The 22,359-nt window shown below is 44.1% G+C and overlaps 3 protein-coding genes across 3 annotated transcripts; 2 read left to right on the plus strand and 1 right to left on the minus strand.

Annotated features, from left to right (window-relative positions):
- The first annotated feature begins 5,551 nt into the window (after positions 1–5,551).
- On the plus strand, positions 5,552–7,903 carry LOC119286911 (microsomal glutathione S-transferase 3-like). Its single transcript, XM_037566378.1, has 4 exons — positions 5,552–5,721; positions 5,816–5,891; positions 5,975–6,147; positions 7,629–7,903. Exons 1-4 carry the CDS (start codon positions 5,609–5,611, stop codon positions 7,711–7,713), a joined length of 447 nt encoding a protein of 148 aa, XP_037422275.1. The 5' UTR covers positions 5,552–5,608; the 3' UTR covers positions 7,714–7,903.
- Positions 7,904–10,382: 2,479 nt separating this feature from the next.
- LOC119286913 (microsomal glutathione S-transferase 3-like) lies at positions 10,383–11,906 on the plus strand. The gene is made up of 4 exons (XM_037566380.1): positions 10,383–10,616; positions 10,711–10,786; positions 10,880–11,052; positions 11,516–11,906. The coding sequence occupies exons 1-4, from the start codon at positions 10,504–10,506 to the stop codon at positions 11,598–11,600; spliced, it is 447 nt and encodes a 148-aa protein (XP_037422277.1). The 5' UTR covers positions 10,383–10,503; the 3' UTR covers positions 11,601–11,906.
- Positions 11,907–11,975: 69 nt separating this feature from the next.
- Positions 11,976–17,315, minus strand: LOC119286912 (zinc finger protein VAR3, chloroplastic-like). Its single transcript, XM_037566379.1, has 6 exons — positions 16,737–17,315; positions 15,536–15,653; positions 15,002–15,372; positions 12,998–13,114; positions 12,817–12,915; positions 11,976–12,741 (listed from the first exon to the last, which is right to left on the minus strand). Exons 1-6 carry the CDS (start codon positions 17,198–17,200, stop codon positions 12,171–12,173), a joined length of 1,740 nt encoding a protein of 579 aa, XP_037422276.1. The 5' UTR covers positions 17,201–17,315; the 3' UTR covers positions 11,976–12,170.
- Between the last annotated feature and the right edge of the window lie 5,044 nt (positions 17,316–22,359).

Consider the following 22,359-nt stretch of genomic DNA (forward strand, 5'->3'; position numbering starts at 1 on the left):
GACAAGTTTGTTGCCGGAGGTATCATCACTAAGCTTCCTCCTTCATGGAGGAACTTTGCTACCTTGCTGAAGCATAAGAGGCAGGAGTTTTCCGTCCCGGATCTCATTGGCACTCTTGATGTGGAAGAAAGGCGAGAGCAAAGGACACACGTGCTCGAGGTATTGAGGGAGGATCTAGTGCCAATGTGGTACAGAAGCAGAACTTACAGCCCCACAAGTTCAAGAACAAGGGCAAGTTTGATGGAAAAGCAAAGTTTGATGGGAAGAACAAGGTTGTGCAACACGCAAACTTCAAGAAGAAGAATGGCAAGAAGAAATGTGCTTGTCATGTGTGTGGGGATCCTGATCATTGGGCTCCTAGTTGCCCTAATCGCTATGACAAGCGTCATCCTGGGAAAGGCGGCAAGACTGCTAATGTTGCCATTGGAGACACTGACATGAAGGATGCTGGGTATGGTATATTTCCCACTATTCTTTCAGTATGTCATTCTCCTGACTGGTTGATTGACACGGGTGCTAATGTGCATGTATGCGGTGATATTTCCATGTTTTCGTCTTATCAGACCGCAGGGACTTCAACCGTGCTGATGGGCAACGGTTCAAGTGCTTCTGTTCGTGGTGTTGGCACGGTCGATCTGAAGTTTACTTCGAGGAAGATCGTGCGGCTGAAGAACGTGCATTATGTCCCCTCCGTCAATAAAAATCTTGTTAGTGGATCTCTTCTGTGTAGAGATGGCTACAAGCTTGTCTTTGAGTCGAATAAATTTGTAATATCCAAGTATGGAACCTTTGTTGGTAAAGGCTATGAGTCAGGAGGCTTGTTTCGTTTATCCTTATTAGACGTTTGCAATAAAGTTGTTAATCATATTTGCAACAATAGTGAATCCAATGTGTGGCATTCACGTCTTTGTCATGTTAACTTTGGTTGCATGTCGCGACTAGCGAAGTTGAACTTAATCCCTAGTTTCACCACCGTCGAGGGATCTAAGTGTCAAGTGTGTGTGCAAACTAAGCAACCTCGTAAGTCTCACACGACTGCGGAAATAAGAAATCTTGCACCACTAGAGCTCATACATTCAGATCTATGTGAAATGAATGGTGTGTTGACAAAAGGTGGAAAGAAATAGTTCATGACATTAATTGATGACTCCACTAGATACTGCCGTGTGTATCTTCTGAAGTCTAAGGATGATGCTTTGAACTTTTTCAAGATCTACAAAGCTGAAGTGGAAAACCAACTTGATCGAAAAATCAAGAGGCTTAGGTCTGACCGTGGTGGAGAGTATTTTTCTAATGAGTTTGATGCCTTTTGTGCGGAACATGGTATAATCCATGAGAGGACTCCTCCCTACTCACCTCAGTCAAATGGGGTGGCCGAAAAAAAGAACCGTACTCTAACTGATTTGGTTAACGCCATGTTAGATACATCGGGTCTCTCCAAGGCATGGTGGGGGGAGGCGATATTGACAGCATGTCATGTCCTGAACCGAGTCCCCACAAAGAACAAAGAGATAACTCCATTCGAGGAATGGGAGAAGAAAAGGTTAAAACTCTCTTATCTGTGAACATGGGGTTGTTTGGCAAAAGTCAACGTTCCAATTCCAAAGAAGCAGAAACTTGGACCAAAGACTGTGGATTGTGTTTTCCTGGGATATGCTTTTCATAGCATTGGCTATAGATTCTTGGTTGTAAAATCTGAGGTACCTGACATGCATGCCGGTACGATCATGGAGTCGAATGATGCGACTTTATTTGAAGATATCTTTCCCATGAAGGATATGGCTACCTCATCTAATCAGGAGATGCCTAGTTCATCGAATCAGGAACCAGTTACAATTACCGAACCCACAATTTCGATGGAACACTTTGAAAGTCCTGTGGAGGAGAACAATGAAGTTCCTATTAGGAGTAAGAGACAGAGGACTGCAAAGTTCTTTGGTGATGATTTTCTTGTGTACCTCATAGATGACACTCCCAGTTCTATTTCAGAGGCCTATGCATCTGAAGATGCTGACTACTGGAAGGAAGCGGTTCGTAGCGAGATGGATTCCATCTTGGCAAATGAAACTTGGGAGATAACTGATCGTCCTTATGGGTGCAAACCTATAGGATGCAAATGGGTATTCAAGAAAAAGCTTAGGCCTGATGGTACTATTGAAAAGTACAAGGCTCGGCTCGTGGTTAAGGGTTATACCCAAAAGGAAGGTGAATACTTCTTTGATACTTACTAACCTATGGCTCGACTGACCACTATTCGAGTTCTGCTTTCACTAGCTGCCTCGCATGGTCTTCTCATTCATCAAATGGATGTTAAGACTGCTTTCCTAAATGGAGAGTTGGACAAGGAAATTTATATGGAACAACCAGATGGGTTTGTACTAGATGGTCAGGAAGGGAAAGTGTGCAAGTTGCTGAAGTCTTTGTACGGACTTAAGCAAGCACCCAAACAGTGGCATGAGAAGTTTGAAAGAATTTTAACAGCTGCAGGCTTTGTTGTGAACGAAGCTGACAAATGTGTGTACTATCGCCATGGTGGGGGCGAGGAAGTTATACTGTGCTTGTATGTTGATGACATACTGATTTTCGGAACCAATCTGAATGTTATTAAGGAGGTCAAGGATTTCCTATCTCGTTGTTTTGAGATGAAGGATTTAGGAGTGGCTGATGTCATTCTGAACATCAAGTTGTTGAGAGACGATGATGGTGGGATTACATTACTTCAATCTCATTATGTGGAAAAGATCTTGAGTCGCTTTGGCTATAGTGACTGCAATCCCTCTCCAACACCATATGATGCTAGTGTGTTGCTTCGAAAGAATCAAAGAATTGCTAGAGACCAATTGAAGTATTCTCAGATTATTGGCTCGCTTATGTACTTAGCCAGTGCTACAAGACCTGCTTGCTGTTAGCAAACTGAGTCGGTTTGTTTCAAAACCAGGAGATGTGCATTGGAAAGCTCTAGAAAGAGTTTTGCGTTATTTGAAAGGCACTGCAAATTATGGAATTCACTACACCGGGCATCCAAAGGTGCTTGAAGGGTATAGTGACTCAAACTGGATCTCAGATGCTGATGAGATAAAGGCCACGAGCGGTTATGTATTCACTCATGGAGGTGGCGCTGTTTCTTGGAAGTCTTGCAAGCAGACCATCTTAACGAGGTCAACAATGGAAGCAGAACTCACAGCACTAGATACAGCTACGATTGAAGCAGATTGGCTTCGCCGGCTCTTGAATGACTTGCCGGTTGTTGAGAAACCTGTACCGGGTGTCCTTATGAACTGCGACAATCAAACTGTGATCACGAAAGTGAGCAGTTCAAAGGATAACATGAAGTCATCAAGACACGTTCAGAGAAGGTTAAAGTCTGTCAGGAAAATGAAAAACTCCGGAGTTATTGTGTTGGATTATATCCAAACGTCTAAAAATCTGGCAGATCCTTTTACCAAGGGTCTATCACATAATGTGATAGATAATGCATCAAGGGAGATGGGTATGAGACCCACAATATGAGTTGTTCACAGTGGTAACCTATTCTTTATGATCGGAGATCTCGTGAATTAGATGTGGAAGACAAGATGTTGGTTAACTGAGAGGAGAGTATTCTTACTATTCACAATACCACTCCATGAAGATGCAATAATCTCCTAATCTGCATGGCAGGTTGATGTATATCTTAATGTGTTCTAAGTGGCTTATTTAAGCAGAGATGTTATCCTGCAGAACATCTTTTGAAGAACACACCTATATGAGTTTGATTGTCAAACGTCGCAATCTATGAGAGTATGGTTCTCTCTAGTAAACTCATGAAAGGTCACGGAGTATGACGCATAAGCTCCACCCGCGGGGAAGATCCACGGTAGCCACGTATCGGTCAAGGCTTTATGTGAAGCTAGATTCGCAGAAAACTTGCAGTTCAAGGCCCAGTCCACTATTCAAGTTGCTTACTAGTGTAGCATAGAGTTTTAGGTGGAAGTTCAACTTAACAGTCTCCACTGCAGTACCGGTATATAAAACAATGTTTTGGAACCAAAGGCAAATTTCTGTGTGCCTCTGGGATCTGGTGGGGGATTGCTGGAATTTAGTCTATTTTGGACAGCCCAATAACTATTTCAGAAATTCCTAATAAATCCTAGAGGCCCACTTAGCCCATTTGTGCAAGGCAAGGGATACTACTAAAGTTTAGTCCCGCATTGCTAGTTTAGTGGGAGTTGGACCTCCTTATAAGGGAGGTTCTTTCCCCACTTGTACGAGCATGAGAACAAGAAAGATATCCACGCGCGCTCCTCCTCCGCCGCCTGCCTCGCCTCGTCACGACGCGCCGTGGGTTGCGGGAATGAGCCGAGCCGATATCTAAATTTTTGCCATGCACGACGGGTATACGAAAGGTCACGTGGGAGTTGAAACGTTTTCTGTAGTGGACACTGAATTCGAACGGCGCGCCTCTTCGGCCGCTGCCTGTTCGCTTCATCTCCCTTCGTTGCTTCACCTCCTGCCGCAGCATCTTCGCGTCCTTCTCCTGTGCCTATATAAGAGAGGTCGCTCCTCTCTAGAGAGACACACCAGAAGATCCCCTTCCTTTCGCCACAAAGTTCCTGAGCACTGCGCTGCTGCTACGATCTTCCCCATCCCGGTTTACGACGTGCACCGCAGGTCGGGACAGTAGGCCTCCGAAACCGCACCTTTTGAGTCCTATACGGGAGAAGGGTGATAAGGTTTTTGGGGAGCGCTCAGCGCGACTACTGGCTGCTTCATCACGGATGATCCGGTCGCCGACGACTACTTCCCCGACGACGACTTCTTCCCCGACGTCCACGACCTCCTCGACGACATGGCAGGCGAGGACACCGACCCCAAGTCCAGCGCTTCTGCTGCTGCTGTCCCGTACGTGTTCTTGTCTTTCCTGTTAAAGGCTCCGCCGCAGTTCCTTGTTCTAATCCTTGTCCTACACATGTTAGTTTCTACTTCATATATGCTACTTGCTATACTGTCTGCTTTAGATATGATAGGCTACTGTTCATATATGCAGAAGCTATTTTTCTTTTCTCTGTCAGAACACATGATTTATTTTATCTCTACTATATTAGTCATGCTTTATCTAGTATTTTTGTTAATAAAATCATTCAGTAAATTGCTCATATTTCCAACAGAAGGAAGGTAAATCCACAGGCTTCCGATTTAGTCTGGTTGAGAAAGTTTGCCCTTGCCGCCTAGAGTCGGGGAAGGAAATAAGAGGGTCGTGCGCCTTTTTGAAGTTTGCTACGCAAGACTGTAAAAACATGGTAACGGGGGAAACGCATAATTGAATTTGAGTTTGCTTAATCGCATTACAAGAAAAGCAAATGTTTCTTTGAAGGGGTTGGGGTGGATGATAAATTTCCAATAGAATGAACAATGGTGATCTCGCTCTGTGCCTCTGTCCCTAATTTTCAACAAGGCATGCCCATTATTGAGCCGGTCAAAGCTTTCTTGAGCCGGAGGGCAGGAACTTACAATCTGGGACTTTGTCTAGACACCTCCGGTCTCCTATAAGATAGACCTCCGCTCCGTTCCCTCTCCCATCCAATCAGTTTCCAAGGTAAACCAAGCGGAGAGACCAAGGTAGACGACGATGGCGGTGTTGGTGGAGCTGACCAAGGAGTACGGCTACGTGGTGCTCACCGTGGTCGCCTACGCCTTCCTCAACTTCTGGATGAGCTTCCAGGTCGGCGCCGCTCGCAAGAAGTGCGTGTTTCTTCATTGATTTGCCCATTTTTGCTCTGGAGAATTTGATTTTGGAGCTTGATCGACGATCCTGTGCCGCTGCTTGTTGTTCCAGGTACAAGGTGTTCTACCCCACCATGTACGCCATCGAGTCGGAGAACAAGGATGCCAAGCCCTTCAACTGCGTCCAGGTCTGTCCCCATCGCCCTCTCCGTCCGCTGATTTCGAACAAGAGTTAGCTAAATTCCCGTGGACTTGTGTTGTGGCGCTGCAGAGGGGGCACCAGAACTCGATTGAGATGATGCCGCTCTTCTTCGCCACGCTACTGCTCGGTGGCCTGCAGCACCCGGTCATCGCCGCCGTGCTGGGGCTCCTCTACACCGTCGCCAGATTCTTCTACTTCAAGGGCTACGCCACCGGCGTCCGGGAAAGCCGCCACAAGCTTGGGTATGTTTGCTTTTCGGTCAGCGATGATTCAGATGAGGATGGCGTCCAAATCAGATCACCATGTGGACGTGAACAAGCAATAGAGACCCACTTGATTTCCAGCATGTTTTACTACTAGTTTCTTAGGAAATTCTTAGTCCTGGGAATTTTACATGCCATTTGATTTCGTTGATATATGATCCTAGTACTCCCTATGATCTTTTTTAGTCTGCATATGAGTTTTGACCGGAGATGAAGTATCTCTACTGTGACCAAATACGTAGAGAAAATTATCAACATTCACCATGCCAAGTCAATATTGTTAGCTTCATTATGAAATGTAGTTTCATAGTATACATATTTGGCATTGTAAATGTTGATATTTTTTAATATAAATTTGGTCAAACTCTACAATGTTTGACTTGACCAAAATCTAATGCTAGTCATATTGGGGAGTAACTTAGACTAGTGTCATGCATATAACACTAGTGTTTGTTACTACCTTCATAGTGCAAGGTAACATACAAGTAGTATCATAGATGATAGCATTTATTACATCATAGATTCATTTTGCTTTGGGATGCGTTATGTTACAGTAACCTATTATGTTACTCGAAACACCTCTCTCCTCGTTAACTCTATACCACATAAGCAAACTTGTTTTGAAATGCGCTATGTTACTTGTTAAGTTACTCCCACTATGACCAGCCTAATACACGAAGTAAAAAAGACCGGAGGAAGTCTTAGTCAACCACACTCAACTCATTAATGCAGTGAGTAGGTCAGAACAAGTTCTCGGCATGGTGCAATTCATATAGGTGAACCTTGGTAGGTACCGGTATGTGAAGATTCATTCTTATCTCAAAAGAAAAGGGCGAGATGGAGATCCATTCGCATTGCATCATAAAGTAGGGCCATGAATTTTTTTTTGAAACCCTCAAAGTTTATTGCTCATCAAATGAGTTACATCATGTAGTACAACGGACAACAAGAACCAGCGTGGGTCACCATCCCAAATTAAATCTAACTTAAGATCATAAGAAATTTTTGCCCATTGATGGGCATGATAATTGGATGTGCTGGTGCAATCCTACCTAAGCTTATGTCCTATGTCAACCACTCCGGTTTCATGCATGGTAACTACTCCCTCCGTTCCTAAATACTTGTCTTTCTAGAGATTTCAACAAATGACTACATACGGCGCAAAATGAGTGAATCTACATTTTAAAATATGTCTACATACATCCGTATGTTGAGTCCATTTGAAATGCCTAGAAAGACAAGTATTTGGGAACGGAGGGAGTAGGAGCAAAGTCGTGAGCTCTGAATTGAGTGAAAAATGGTTGACTTGAACCAAATTTGCAGCTTGTGATGCCGAATAACATGACCAAATGACAAATACTAGAAGGATTTCATTCTCTTTTTTGTCCAATCAGTTCTCATTTTTCGTCGAAGCGGTTCTGATCTTGTCGATTTCCTTTTCTCTTTGGTGAACTCTGCAGGAGTCTCAACTACCCGGCGATATTCGGACTGATCATCTGCACGGCGTCGTTCGGCATCAACCTTGTAATCAGGGAGGCGATCTAAGGTTCCGGACTGATGTGCTTGACTTGATAGGCGTTGTGACTCGAGTCATTTAGACGTGGTGGTGTCTTTTATAGTGTCCAAAAATGTGTGCGCGTCTGTTTTACTCTTCGGAGAATAAGCATGGATGGAGACGGTTTGTAACATCGAGGTTTTAGGTTTTGCAGTACAACTTTTGATTCGGTTTCGTAAATCTCCTTGCTAGTTTCCTTGTGCGACATCTGTGGACCATGTTATGCTCGTTCTTATCTCCGGTCAGTTTTGACGTTGATGTTGTATGCAGGGCCAGCCTAGGCCATGGCAAAAGGTGCAGCGGCCTAGGACCCATTTTAAATAAGGACCCAATACATCGACATTCTTAAATAAATTACAAAAAAAAATTCATTTGCATAACATAAAATCAACATGGATAGGGGGCACCCCCCCCCCCCCCCGCCCTCCTCAGCTCACTTCATCGGGTTGTATTTATTTAATAGTTATTTATAGTTGAGTATATTATAATCATTATTTGCATCATATAATCATAAATAGATGATGTATTCAGACTTTATTTGTGAACTATTTTTTTATGTTTATGCCTTTATATTGTTCTTGATATACAATATTTATTGTTACAAGTATATATGATACTACTTTGTTAATGCTTATTGCGCCTCAATCGTATCAGGGCCTCCATAATGCTAGGTTCGGTCCCGGTTGTATGCATTTGTTTCTGATACAATTTTAAGCCTCCAGTCTGTGTCAGTTCACAAGAGAAGTACATGGCATGATCACCGTTGGTGTGCCCACAAAAGTATACCTCGCCAAGAAACAGCTGTGTTTAACTACTCAGATTATCTCACACATCAAAAGTGTGTATATATGAGGCTGTCCACATAGTTTCTAAATTCCAAAAAGGGAAGTAATTTGCTAGAATCGCTCAGCTAAAATATACGCAATACGGTATCATATCTAATACAAGAAAAAGCATCGATGGTCTATAGCTACTGCCTATTCTCCTCTAGCAGCAGTGAATCTCCTCTGGAATGGGGTTGGCCTTCTGCTTACCACATGCTTGCGCGCCCCTTCGTACAGCAACACCTCGTCTTCATCCTTGGTGAATCCCATCCGGCCTGGCGCTGCTGGACAAGGCTGCCGCGGCCCTCCAGCATCCTTGCACCCATGACGGACGACGACACGAATGCCAACAACGATGTGGCAGGATAGAGCGGCCGCACGTACAAGGTAGTCATCCTGTATAGGATTTAATTTTTTTATAGAGTTTTCAATAAAACGGCCGAAATATCATCTGTTCTATGTAAATTATATCGGAACTTTAATGAAATTCATAGTATTTGCATGAATTTTGTCCGATTTGTTGAAACATGCCTTGAAATGTATACGTGTAGCGTTGGATGACCGGTTTCTAAATCAGTATCCATAGATTGGTTTTCCCTATCTGCGAATGGATGCCAAAGCAAATTTGCAAATCAGCGTTGAAGCCATGAAGTCAGAGTTTGCAATAAGAAAAGATAACTAAAAGTCATTTCTAACTCCCATTGATCCCTCGTTTGGCACCATGCGTGCTCTTAACCACGGCCACCTGCCCCACATCTGAAAAAACAAAGGAAATCAAACAAGATGACTAAACAATCTCTCTTGGGATGAGACGTTCAGGCAGACGTCACGCGTGACGCAGGCCTCCGGTTGACTGGAGCAGAATCTAGCAGCAACGGTCTCCGCATGTGGAAATGATCTTGTCCATTCCAGCTTATCCATCGTCTTCAAACGTCATTATGGATCTCACTAAGGGCCTCTTTGAAGGGTTTTTTTTTTTGCAAAAAACGATCAGATCTATCATAAAGATTCATCGGGAGTACAAAAAATCTCAAACATACTAAAAACTACATTGAGATTTCAAGATCATCGAACAACCACTATTGTCGTCAGAACAAGCCGCTAACACGCCATCGTCGCTCCTCCCTTACCCGAGCTGGCTTGACCTTGTCGATTATAGCTGGAAAGTCTTCATGCACCTACTCTAAGGACCAGCGCACTGGAGCCACAATTGTTATCGTTGAACCTTTGCATAGATCTGAAACACATGGCTTCAAATCTGGCCACATGACGATAAACTCTAACTTCACCACCCCAAGGAGATGGCAGGACTCTATGCCATAGCTCTGTCGACTACGTCTAAACGGACAAACTCGAAGAAGAAGAGACACATCCGTCCAAGCATCGCGCCTGCGAGAACTGAAAAACCCTAACAAACTGCTAACCAGAGTGAAGGCACAGGAATTCCGCTCCCCGCCATCGGCCGCCAGAGTGCCAGACATAAAGGAGTTTGCGCTAACCGCCTAGAGTTAGGAAAGGAAACAAGAGGGTCGTCGGCCTCTTTGAAATTTGCTAGCAAGACCGTAAAAACGTAGGGACGGCAAACCACATAGTTGAATTTGAGTTTGTTTAATTGCATGACAGGAATGCCAAATGTTTTTTTCAAGAGGTTGGGATGGATGATAAATTTCCAATAGAATGAACAGTGATGATCTCACTAAAATCACTATTTTTCTGAAATTGGTATCAACATTAAATCCAATGCCTCGTTGAAAAGTAGGCACAGAGCGAGAAGAACAAAGGTGGGGTTGCCAAGATGGGCTCGAGGGAGGGAATCGGTCAAAGCTTTCTTGGGCCGGAGTGCATACACCTCCGGTCTCTCCACTCTCCTATAAGATAGACCTCCACTCCATTCCCTCTCCCATCCAATCTCAGTTTCCAAGGTAAACTTCAGAGAAGCGACGAAGGTAGACGACGATGGCGGTGTCGGTGGAGCTGCCCAAGGAGTACGGCTACGTGGTGCTCACCGTGGTGGCCTACGCCTTCCTCAACTTCTGGATGAGCTTCCAGGTCGGCGCCGCCCGCAAGAAGTAGGTGTTTCTTCATCGATTTGCCCATTTTTTCCTATGGAGAATTTGATTTTGGAGCTTGATGACGGTCCTGTGCCGGTGCTTGTTCTTCCAGGTACAAGGTGTTCTACCCCACCATGTACGCCACCGAGTCGGAGAACAAGGACGCCAAGCCCTTCAACTGCGTCCAGGTCTGTCCGCTGATCGCCCGCCCTCTCCGTCCGCTGATCGATTTCAAGCAAGAGTTGGCTAAATTCTTGTGGATTTGTGCTGTGGGATTGCAGAGGGGGCACCAGAACTCGATCGAGATGATGCCGCTCTTCTTCGCCACGCTGCTGCTCGGCGGCCTGCAGCACCCGGTCGTCGCCGCCGCGCTGGGGCTCCTCTACACCGTCGCCAGGTTCTTCTACTTCAAGGGCTACGCCACCGGCGTCCCGGAGAACCGCTACAAGCTTGGGTACGTTTGCTTTTCGCTCAGCGATGATTCAGATGATGATGGCGTTGTGTGGACGTGAAGCAACATGGATCCACTTGATTTCCCGCATGCTTTACTACTAGTTTCTTAGGAAATTCTCAGTCCTGGGAATTTTACAGGCCATTTGATTTCATTGATAGTATATGATAGTACTCCCTCCTTAAAGAAATACGTACAAGGCATTGATAATTGGATGTGATGTTGCAATCCTACCTAAGCTTCTGTCCTATGTCAACCACTCCGGTTTTATACATGGTAGTAACTAGGAGCAAAGCCGTGAGCTCTGAATTGAATGTGAAAAATGGTTCACTTGAACCAAATTTGCAGCTTATGATGCCGAATAAAACGACCAAATGATAACTGCTAGAAGGATTTCATTCCCTTTTTTGTCCAGTCAGTTCTCATTCTTCGTCGGATTTCCTTTTCGCTTTGGTGAACTCTGCAGGGGGCTCAACTTCCCGGCGATAATGGGGTTGATCATCTGCACGGCGTCGTTCGGCATCAACCTTGTCATCAGGGAAGCGATCTGAGGCTCCGGACTGATGCCTGACTTGATAGCCGTTGTGACTGGATCACTGGAGTCATTTCGGCGTGGTGGTGATGATGTCTTTTGAAGCGTCAAATGTGTGTGTGCGTTTGTTTTACTCTCAGAATAAAGCTGGATGGAGACAGTTTTGCAGTACAGATTTTGATACAGTTTCCGTAAATCTCCTTACCAATTTCCTTGTGCGACATCTGCGGAGCATGTTATGCTCTCGTTGTAATCTCCGGTGACGTTGATGTTGTTGTGCACATTCCTTTTTGATACAATCTTTAAGCCCCTTCAGCCTGTGTCACTTCACAAGAGTAGTACAAGGCATGGTCATCCTTGGTGTGCACAACAAGTATACCTCGCCAAGAAACAGTTGTTTTTAACTACTCTGATTATCTCACACATCAGAAGTGTATACATGAAGGCTGTCAATACCGTTTCTAAAGTCCAAGAAGGAAAGTAATTTGCCAAAATCGATATTATTTCGTGACTTGTGCTCAGCTAAAATATGCGCAATACAGTATCATATCTGCTACAAGAAAAGGCATCAATGGTGTATAACTACTGCCTATTCTCCTCTAGCGGCAGTGAATCTCCTCTGGGATGGGGTTGCCCTTCTGCTTACCATATGCTTGCGCGCCCCTTCGTACGGCAACACGTCGTCTTCATCCTTGGTGAATCCCCTCCGACCTGGCGCCACCCTTCTGCTCGATCCATGCTTGCGCTCCCCATCATATGGCGAGACATCGAATTCAACATCCTCATCGCCACCGTCGTTCTTCGCGAATCCCTTCCGGGCTGGTGAGGCCCTTCTGCTCGACACACGCCTGTCTCCCCCCTCGTATGGCAAGGCATTGTCTTCGTCGCCATGGTTCCTACTCTTGCCCGCGAACTCCCTCCGGGCTGGTGACGCCCTTCTGCTCGCTACATGCCTGCGGTCCTCCCCCTTGTATGGCAACCCCTCTTCATCGCCGTCGTCGTCTCCCTGATGAACAGAGTCAAAGCTTCTATCCTTGCCAGCTCCCTTGGTGTTCCTCCACACATCGTATCCAAGCTTATTATCCTGGGTATCGTCTTCGGGGCGGTCATGGCTGCATTTTTTGCACTCCTGGTTCCGTCGGAAGTTAACAAAATCACATCTATAAGGGAGGTAATTTCTCATTAGTTTGTTATAAGCAGGGAAGAGTCACAAAGAGGACGTGGATAGCACATACGAGGGGCATTCCCACTCTCCAGGGTTGAGCTGCCTCTTTGGCCGTTGTCCTTCACATTTAAAACACATCTTATTGCGAGAGAAGTTCATAAAAGCGCACCTGAAAGCGCAAACAAGTGAGTATGGACAAAGGAGCGCTGCTGAAACATTAGGGAAAAATGTATACGAGATCAGATAATTACCCTGGACAGATCCAATCTCCCATTTTCATTTCACTGGTGGCTGCTTCTATCTTCTTTGGTCCATCTACTTTGCATTCAAGACACTGACGATTTCGAGCAAAATTTAAGAAGTTGCAGCTGGCAAAATTACAGAGAAGTCCATTAACAAGACATAATCAGCAGCCAACAGTACATCATCCTTCCACATGTGCAAGAAAATAATACTATATGAAATCAGTGCAGCAAACAAGAGAGGCCACTGATTAACGCCAGCTTTTCGCACAATCATGAACTTTTAGTCTTGTAAAAAATCAAACCCGGCCAATGCATACCCCATAAGAGGTGCTTCTACGATCCACCAAAACAAAATCTGCACAGATTCTGAACCTAGCGAGAGAGCTGAGCACTGGTTAGTTGGCTACCTGCGTGAGTACCAAGGTTGCTTCCTTCTATTAAAAAATACAGCAAGCAAGGTTCAACAAAGTGCTAGGCTTGCCGTCACCTAGCGTCTAGCCCACTTAGAATATGCCTAGGCGGTCGTCAGCACAACCAGCAGCTTCTTCCTGGAGAGCTCATAGGGAGAAATCTGACGGTGTGGAAGGCCAAATAAAAAGGTTAAAGAAAGAAAAGAAGGCCCGCCACCATATACAGCAAGCATGACTGAATGAGCAATAGCGGCGACAACGAACCGCCAGCGACCAACCGCCACACTAACTCGCCTCACCAGAGCCTCTGGGTGTTCTCTCTCCCCACACTGGCTACACCCTCCCCATAATTCCTCGCCGGTGAGGTCGATTCCTTGCCAGAAAACCTCACTGGCTGCCTAGAGCCCTGCTCTTGCCCTAGGTTACATGTTTGGTTGTCGCTTAGCGCCTAAGAGGTGCCTTTCTGAACAATGCCACCAAGGGCTAGTACTGGCTGGTGCAAATCAACCATTTAACTCAACATTCACTTCAAAACCTAAGATTTTTTATTGAACACAGAAGCATTTTACACTACATAACATATCCAGGAAAATGTAACAAACCTGGCATCCCAGCCTGTTTGGATGCACGCATGAATAAAAAATATAAACCGGCCTATTAGGTACAACTAATTTTAACTAAAACCGACTGACCTTGCTCTGGGATCCCTCCCAAACTTTTATCAGATAGTATGTGGATTTCTAGGAAGTCAGAAATCCTATTACAACATAACATATCGCTTTGCAAACAGGTATTTCAAGCTCTTAAGCAATAATAGATACATCTAGATTTGGTTCAAATATCCATACGAAGAGTATCACTGGAGATGCAAGTAGACTTGGCTGTACAGCAAATTATATCATGTTACAGACAATCAATCCAAAATCTAGTACTCCTCTGATCCATATTACTTGTCGCTGAAACAGATGTATGACGTATTTCAGTGTTAGATACATCCGTTTGAGCGACAAGTAATATGGATCGGAGGGAGTATTCATGTTTTCCTCACATAGAAAAGGTTACAATGACATTGTAAGCCATTGGATAAAGTACATAAGAATACATTGTAATTGGGCAAAGTTAAACGCTGAAAGTACAAATACTGGATCAGATGGAAAAGCAGTCATAAGAAAAGCACAAACTGTCTTGTGTTTAGTGGTAAATGAGGATATAAACCACTACCATGAAATGGATTTTTTTGATAAATTAGTTTAATATCATCCAACTGGTATTAAGAAAGTACCATATCTAATTACAGCCCTAGAGATGGCCTTATGTAATGTGAATGAAGTAGTAACATATTTTTTCAAAAGAAGTAGTAACATCTGTCCAAAGAAAAAACTGGTGCTAGTGATGGTACTGGACCCTAGGTTGCATGAGTTGAGAAAATCACTGATCATAATACATGATGCTCTCATATGAGCATTGCAGTAACAAAATCATCCAACTTAGCAATCTCACAGGGCAACATAAAGAAAATCAAACCCGAGGTTCATAAAAAAGAGGGTAGAGCAGCATAAGCTGCATAACAGTCGATTAATTTAGAGATTAACAGACTTACTTCGAGCAAAGCCAGTCACCCTTCTTCATTTCAGTCACAGCCGTTTCTCTACCCTTTCCAGCTGATACCCTAGATGATTGTTTGCCCTTGTCAGGTTTGGTTGATGAATCCTGCTTGCTATAAGTGTGAATTACAGGTTTAGGAAGAGATGGATCAATTGTTGTGTCACAAAGCATAGTCATATCTGAGAGAAGCTTCCTTGCAGATTCTTGCACACCCCCACCAACAGAATTTTCTCCAGATAGGGTGGCTGGATCTATTGCATAAGTTAGCAGTATGCGCACAACATCAACGGTACGAGCTGCTTCCTCAGCTTTTGGAATGACATAAGCCTTATCACAAGATCTACGTAATTTGCAAACACTGCATGCCTGTATCAAAGATCAAAGTCTTAAGACCCTTTTTCTGATATCAAACTGTGAGTAAAGAAAGGAGCCTGCTATATGTAAAGAAAATCAACAGCGTATATGTAAAGAAAATCAACAACCCATTTTAACAGGAAACACATACTGAAGAAAGAGCACACCAACTTACATCTCCTTCGTCAACCTGCACAAATTCTCTCAGCCTTTTTGCAGAACTGACAGCCTTTCGGAAGATATTAGGACAACCACACTCGACAATAGCTTGAATATCCTTCTTGGGAAGAGAGCTGTGATAATAACGCAGTCAAATTAAATTCCAGTCAAGCAAGAAACATAAAAGTAGTTACAAAGTTAGTAGGCACAATCAGTTCAAAGATTCAGTTACTGGTCACAGAATCACTGTTAAATTGCTGACAACCATGACCCCAACATGAATTGGAATATAACTTCTCTGGATAATATTTAATCATTACGGCAAGGTTCGCATGTCCAGTATCGGACCTAGGAAAGTGTGGTAGGGCACATTTTCAGATCAGTTCACTGTCTACAATTCTACCATGTTTGTTTTGTGTCATTCTGCAAGTAATTGTTGAAGCCATGATAGGAATGTCAATTGTGCCAATTTTGTGGTTACCAGACCATATAATGCATAAAAATCAAATAATAAATAAACCATCATTAATATTTTTTATTCCAGACCTCCAAATCTGAATGTTTTTTAGCTAGTACTTACAATCCAATTTGAATTGAGGGATGGAACACAACCAAACACACTAGGTCTGGGAGTATGGATGATTCTACCACAGGCTTACACAAGACCACAACTAGGATCGCGGCTCCAGTAAAATCCTACCAGGTACCAAGTACAATTCAGGGCTCAATTTAAGTCATATTGGTGTGGTGTCTGTGGGATTACAGAATCATAGAATCCTACAACTAGGATCATGACTTCAACAATTGTTTATCAAATAGCGGCAGTAATGAATTTAGCTGATGCTCCAAGGCTGTAATCATTGGAAGTGATTTTTCTATTAAACATGCTAAGTGTGGAGCAGAAGTGCAGTAAGAACTTCATTAGCAAATTAACTTAAATGCATCAAGCTACAAAAAAGTTAGCAATATAGGAGGAACTAGAGCAATGTTCAACAGGCCATAGCCCAGTTTAGCAGTTCTTGCGGTACTTCCACTCAGTCGTGTATGTACATGATCATTTTGGTAGTCTCCGACCATTTGGAGAGCAGCATATTCCAATTAAAGTGATGCATCACCAACTAGGCAGAGTATGCAACAAAATAAAGACCAATTCATGCACAAAAGCAAGCAAGCCACGACCGAGCTAGAAGATGAGTATGCATCTCGCGGCTGCGAACCTGAGAAGATCAAAGCGCTCGCGCGCGAAGTTGAGGCACGCGTTCTTCACCCTGTTCTGGTCCCTGAAGGGGTAGTCGGGCTTGCCCACGGCATCCGCGGCCACCTCTTCCCCCACGGGGGCGCCGGAGGCGAGGGGGGGGCGCACGAAGTACCCCTTGGCCCGCAGCTTCTCGAGGAAGTCGGCCCACTCCGGCCACGGGTGGCCCTCGGAGACCGCGGCGACGGCGGAGTAGGCGGCGTCCACGGGCGCGGGGGCGGCTGCCGTGGCGGCGGCGACGGCCGAGTAGGCGGCATCCACCGGCGCGGGGGCGGCTGCTGTTGCGGCGGAGCAGAAGCGTGCGGAGAGGAGTGGCACCGGGAGGCGGCGGGAGGCGGGCGGCGGCAGGAGGGGGCAGGAGGCGAGGCGGTAGAAGCGCCGGATGGAGGAGCTCACGGCGGTGGTCAGGAGCTTGGAGGAGGCCATGGCGGATGGGGCTGTGCGGGATTGCTCAGGTGAGCATGGAGGCGGGGCTGGGCAAGAGCAGGGAGGGGAATGGATGGATAGAAGAAGGATTAGGGTTTAAAGGGTTTTGGAACGAGATGGGCTGGGACTGACAAATGCTCCTTTGTTTCAGTAGTTGATGATGGTATAGTGCTTCTCTTCTCTCTTTTTTTGCAGGACATAGTACTCGTCGATGACACCTTCTGTGATGTACCATCTTCTATGGGCTGTTCTAATGTCCTCCAACTTAAACTTCACAAAATCTCTTCCAGAGACCAACCCAAACGCTACGTCTCCAAGAAACTAAGATTCTCTAAGCCATCATGCGTTGTAGTGTATTTTTTCGGGGTTTCGATTATTTGCCACCTCTTTCTTTGGACTTTGATAATTTGCCACCCGTTACTTTGTAATTGATCTAGTGACACTTTTTTGTTTGGACTTTGATCTTTTGCCACTTTTCAACACAAAAACAACCTTGTAAATAATACACAACATAAGTGAACAAAATAGAGGACTATTATGCCCTTTACCTGTTTGACCCAAACATAACACACGGGAAGGATGAACTCGTGCTCCACTCCTCTCTCCCGCACCTTTGTATTGCCCCTCGTTGGCCCTTGCCTTGCTGCTCCTCGTCGGCCTTGCTGCCTTGCTGACGCTGCCCCCTCTTGCACCTCATACCCTGCCACCACTGTCCCAACTAGTACAGTCTCTCCTTCCCCTGTTGCTCCTCGTCAAATTTTGGTCAAAATTTGCTCAGACTAGTTGAAATGCATGGAACCGTTGATCCGAATTGGATGAAACTTTCCCAGATTAGTCATGCATATATGAACAATTATTCTGTAATTTTTTGAAATTATTCTGACAACTTTCAAATTTCGGTAAAAATTTGGTCAAACTAGTTAAACTGTAATTGAAATGCATGGAACCGTTGATCCAAATTCTATGAAACTTTCTCAGATTAGGCGCACTTTTATGTTTGTTTTTATGGAATTTTTTTAATTTTTTCTGGGTGGTTCGAAAAAAAATCAAAATTTTGGCAGCAATCTCGCTCAATTTGGATAACATTTTGACTGTTTTTTCGATTTTCAACAAATTTGTGCACATAATATCCAAATTCAAACATATATTTCCAGATGGATATATTCATATGCCATGACACAATATGAAGAGAACATAGCAAGATAAAGCATTAACATGTCCATACATCATATCCATATCTCATCTACCTCAAGGCAATAGTTGCTGCCACGATTACAACCAAAAGTATAAGGCAATAGTTGCTGCCACGTTACAACCAAAAGCATAAGGCAATAGTTGCTGCCATAGATATTACAACAAAAAGCATAGAGAAGATCGAACACAACACTAGTACTTCCTTCTCTTCGGGGTCAACTTTCTAGCTTTTGAGCTTGAGACCATGTCATATGCAATCATGGTGTCCTCCACGGTTGAGGTAGGTTGCTGCGACGCCTCGTCAGCCAATGCCATAGCCAACATCCTTCTTGTCACATGATTGAGACTGCCTTGAAGACTATGAGGCATAGTGATCATGTGCCTATTGGGAGTGACAACAACTTCAAGTTGTGGTGCTACATGTGTTGTCTCATCAGCCAACGTCGTAGCCAACATCCTGCATGTATTGAGAAATGTAAGAATTGCAAGGAAAATTAGATATTACTATAGTATGTGGATGTGTTACCTTCTTGTCACTGGAATGGGGCTGCCTTGAAGACTTTGTGGCATAGAGATCGTGTGCCTATTGGGAGTGACAACAACTTCAGGTTGTTAGGCTGCCACTTCAGGTTCCGGTGCCGAGGCATCATCATCAGCTGGATATCTTGGTGCTCTCTTCTTTCTTTTCCTGCACATAAACAAGTTAGTACACAATAAAATAAGTGATGAAATAAACATTGATCATTACAAATGATGAAATAAACATAGATCATTACATGTACCTTGGCCTTGGTCCATTCAACGGACAGATGGACTGCATGTGGCCTAAAATGTGGCATCTTTTGCATCTATTCTTGATGCCTAGTGATAACCCACAAGTATAGGAGATCGTTTGTAGCCTTATTCGATAAATAAGAGTGTCGAACCCAACGAGGAGCTAAAGGCAGAACAAATATTCTCTCAAGTTCTATCGACCACCGATACAACTCTACGCACACTTGACGCTTGCTTTACCTAAAACAAGTATAAAACTATTTTGTAAGAATAAAACTATGAGTACTTTGCGACAATAAAACTACGAATAAATTGCAAGGCAATAAAAGTGGATAGCTTTTGTCAACAAGAGAGTCATTTGTCCCTAGGCAATCGATAACAAGTACTGGTAATTGTTCTTGTAATTTTATACGAGGGCGAGGCATGAGCTAACATACTTTCTCTACTTGGATCATATGCACTTATGATTGGAACTATAGCAAGCATCCGCAACTGCTAAAGATCATTAAGGTCGTGAAACCCAATCATAGTATTAAGTATCACGTCCTCTTTACTCCCATACGCAACAACCAACTTACTAGGGTATGTGCTTCTGTCACTCACGCCACCCACCATAAGCGAATCATGAACATATTGCAACAACCTACAGCGGGGATCCCTCCGTTTGCGCGACACGGAGGGCACCATAGGACAGCACTATAAATAAAATATACAATCATACCAACCAAGATCACGATTAGCCCACTGATGACCCACAAGTATAGGGAATCTATCGTACTCCTTTCGATAAGTAAGAGTGTCGAACCCAACGAGGAGCAGAAGGAAATGATAAGCGGTTTTCAGCAAGGTATTCTCTGCAAGCGATGAAACAATAGGTAACAGATAGTTTTGTGATAGGATAATTTGTAACGAGTAACAAGTAATAAAAGTAAATAAAGTGCAGCAAGGTGGCCCAATCCTTTTTGTAGCAAAGGACAAGCCTCGACAAACTCTTATATGATGTAAAGCGCTCCCGAGGACACATGGGAATATCGTCAAGCTAGGTTTCATCACGTTCATATGATTCACGTTAGGTACTTTGATAATTTGGTATGTAGGTGGACCAGTGCTTGGGTGTTGTCCTTACTTGGACAAACATCCCACTTATGATTAACCTCTATTGCAAGCATCCGCAACTACAACAAAAGTATTAAGGTAAACCTAACCATAGCATGAAACATATGGATCCAAATCAGCCCCTTACGAAGCAACGCATAAACTAGGGTTTAAACTTCTGTCACTCTAGCAACCCATCATCTACTTATTACTTCCCAATGCCTTCCTCTAGGCCCAAATAATGGTGAAGTGTCATGTAGTCGACGTTCACATAACACCACTAGAGGAGAGACAACATACATCTCATCAAAATATCGAACGAATACCAAATTCACATGACTACTAATAGCAAGACTTCTCCCATGTCCTCAGGAACAAACGTAGCAACTCACAAAGCATATTCATGTTCATAATCAGAGGGGTATTAATATGCATATAGGATCTGAACATATGATCTTCACCAAATAAACCAACTAGCATCAACTACAAGGAGTAATTAACACTACTAGCAACCCACGGGTACCAATCCCGGGCTTAGAGACAAGAATTGGATACAAGAGATGAACTAGGGTTTTGAGAGGAGATGGTGCTGGTGACGATGTTGATGGAGATTGCCCTCTCCCGATGAGAGGAGCGTTGGTGAAGACGATGGTGATGATTTCCCCCTCCCGGAGGGAAGTTTCCCTGGCAGATCAGCTCTGTCAGAGCCCTAGATTGGTCCCGCCAAGGTTCCGCCTCGTGGCGGTGGAGTCTCGTCCGGAAAGATGGCTTATGATTTTTTTTCTCATCGAAAGACTCCATATAGCAAAAGATGGCCATCGGAGGGCCACCAGAGGGCCCCCGAGGTAGGGGGGCGCGCCCCCCACCCTCGTGGGCAGGGTGTGGCCCCCCTGGTGAACTTCTTGCGCTCAGTATTTATTATATATTCTGAAAATGTCTTCCGTGAAGTTTCAGGACTTTTGGAGGTGTGCAGAATAGGTCTCTAATATTTGCTCCTTTTCCAGCCCAGAATCCCAGCTGCTGGCATTCTCCCTCTTTATGTAAACCTTGTAACATAAGAGAGAATAGGCATAAGTATTGTGACATAATGTGTAATAACAGCCCATAATGCAATAAATATCGATATAAAAGCATGATGCAAAATGGACGTATCAACTCCCCCAAGCTTAGACCTCGCTTGTCCTCAAGCGAAAGCCAAAATCAAAAAATATGTCCACATGTTTAGAGATAGAGGTGTCGATAAAAATAAAATACGGACATGAGAACATCATGATCATTCTTAGAACAACAACTTATATAATTCTTTTCATATGATCTCTTATGCTAAAGTAACAATTCAATCACAATTTTAAGTATGAATCGTAAACTTCATTGAAAACTAACAAACTATAATCTCAGTCATTGGAGCAATTGCAATTTATCATAACATAGGAAAGAGTCAATATAAGAGCTTTTCAGCAAGTCCACATACTCAACTATCATATAGTCTTTCACAATTGCTAACACTCACGCAATACTTATGGGTATGGAGTTTTAATCGGACACAGAGAAAGATAGAGGCTTATAGTTTTGCCTCCCAACGTTTTACCTCAAGGGTAATGTCAACAATAATAGTTCATGAAAACTCACATCCAGTTGGCCATATATACCAGGATCTTTCCAACATGTTGTGCTTGCCAAAAGATAAAATGTAAAAAGGAAGGATGAAGATCACCATGACTCTTATGTAAGGCAGGAGATAAAAGTAAAAGATAGGCCCTTCACAGAGGGAAGCAGAGGTTGTCATGCGCTTTTATCGTTGGATGTGTTGGGTTTCGTAGTAATTTCAAAAAAATTCCTACGCACACGCAAGATCATGTGATGCATAGCAACGAGAGGGGAGAGTGCTGTCTACGTACCCACGCAGACCGACTGCGGAAGCGTTGACACAACATAGAGGAAGTAGTCGTACGTCTTCACGATCCAACCGATCAAGCACCGAAACTACGGCACCTCCGAGTTCGAGCACACGTTCAGCTCGATGACGATCCCCGGACTCCGATCCAGCAAAGTGTCGGGGAAGAGTTCCGTCAGCACGACGGCGTGGTGACGATCTT

The sequence above is a fragment of the Triticum dicoccoides genome, chromosome 4A (genome assembly GCF_002162155.2).
Source record: "Triticum dicoccoides isolate Atlit2015 ecotype Zavitan chromosome 4A, WEW_v2.0, whole genome shotgun sequence".
Classification (NCBI taxonomy): domain Eukaryota; kingdom Viridiplantae; phylum Streptophyta; class Magnoliopsida; order Poales; family Poaceae; genus Triticum; species Triticum dicoccoides.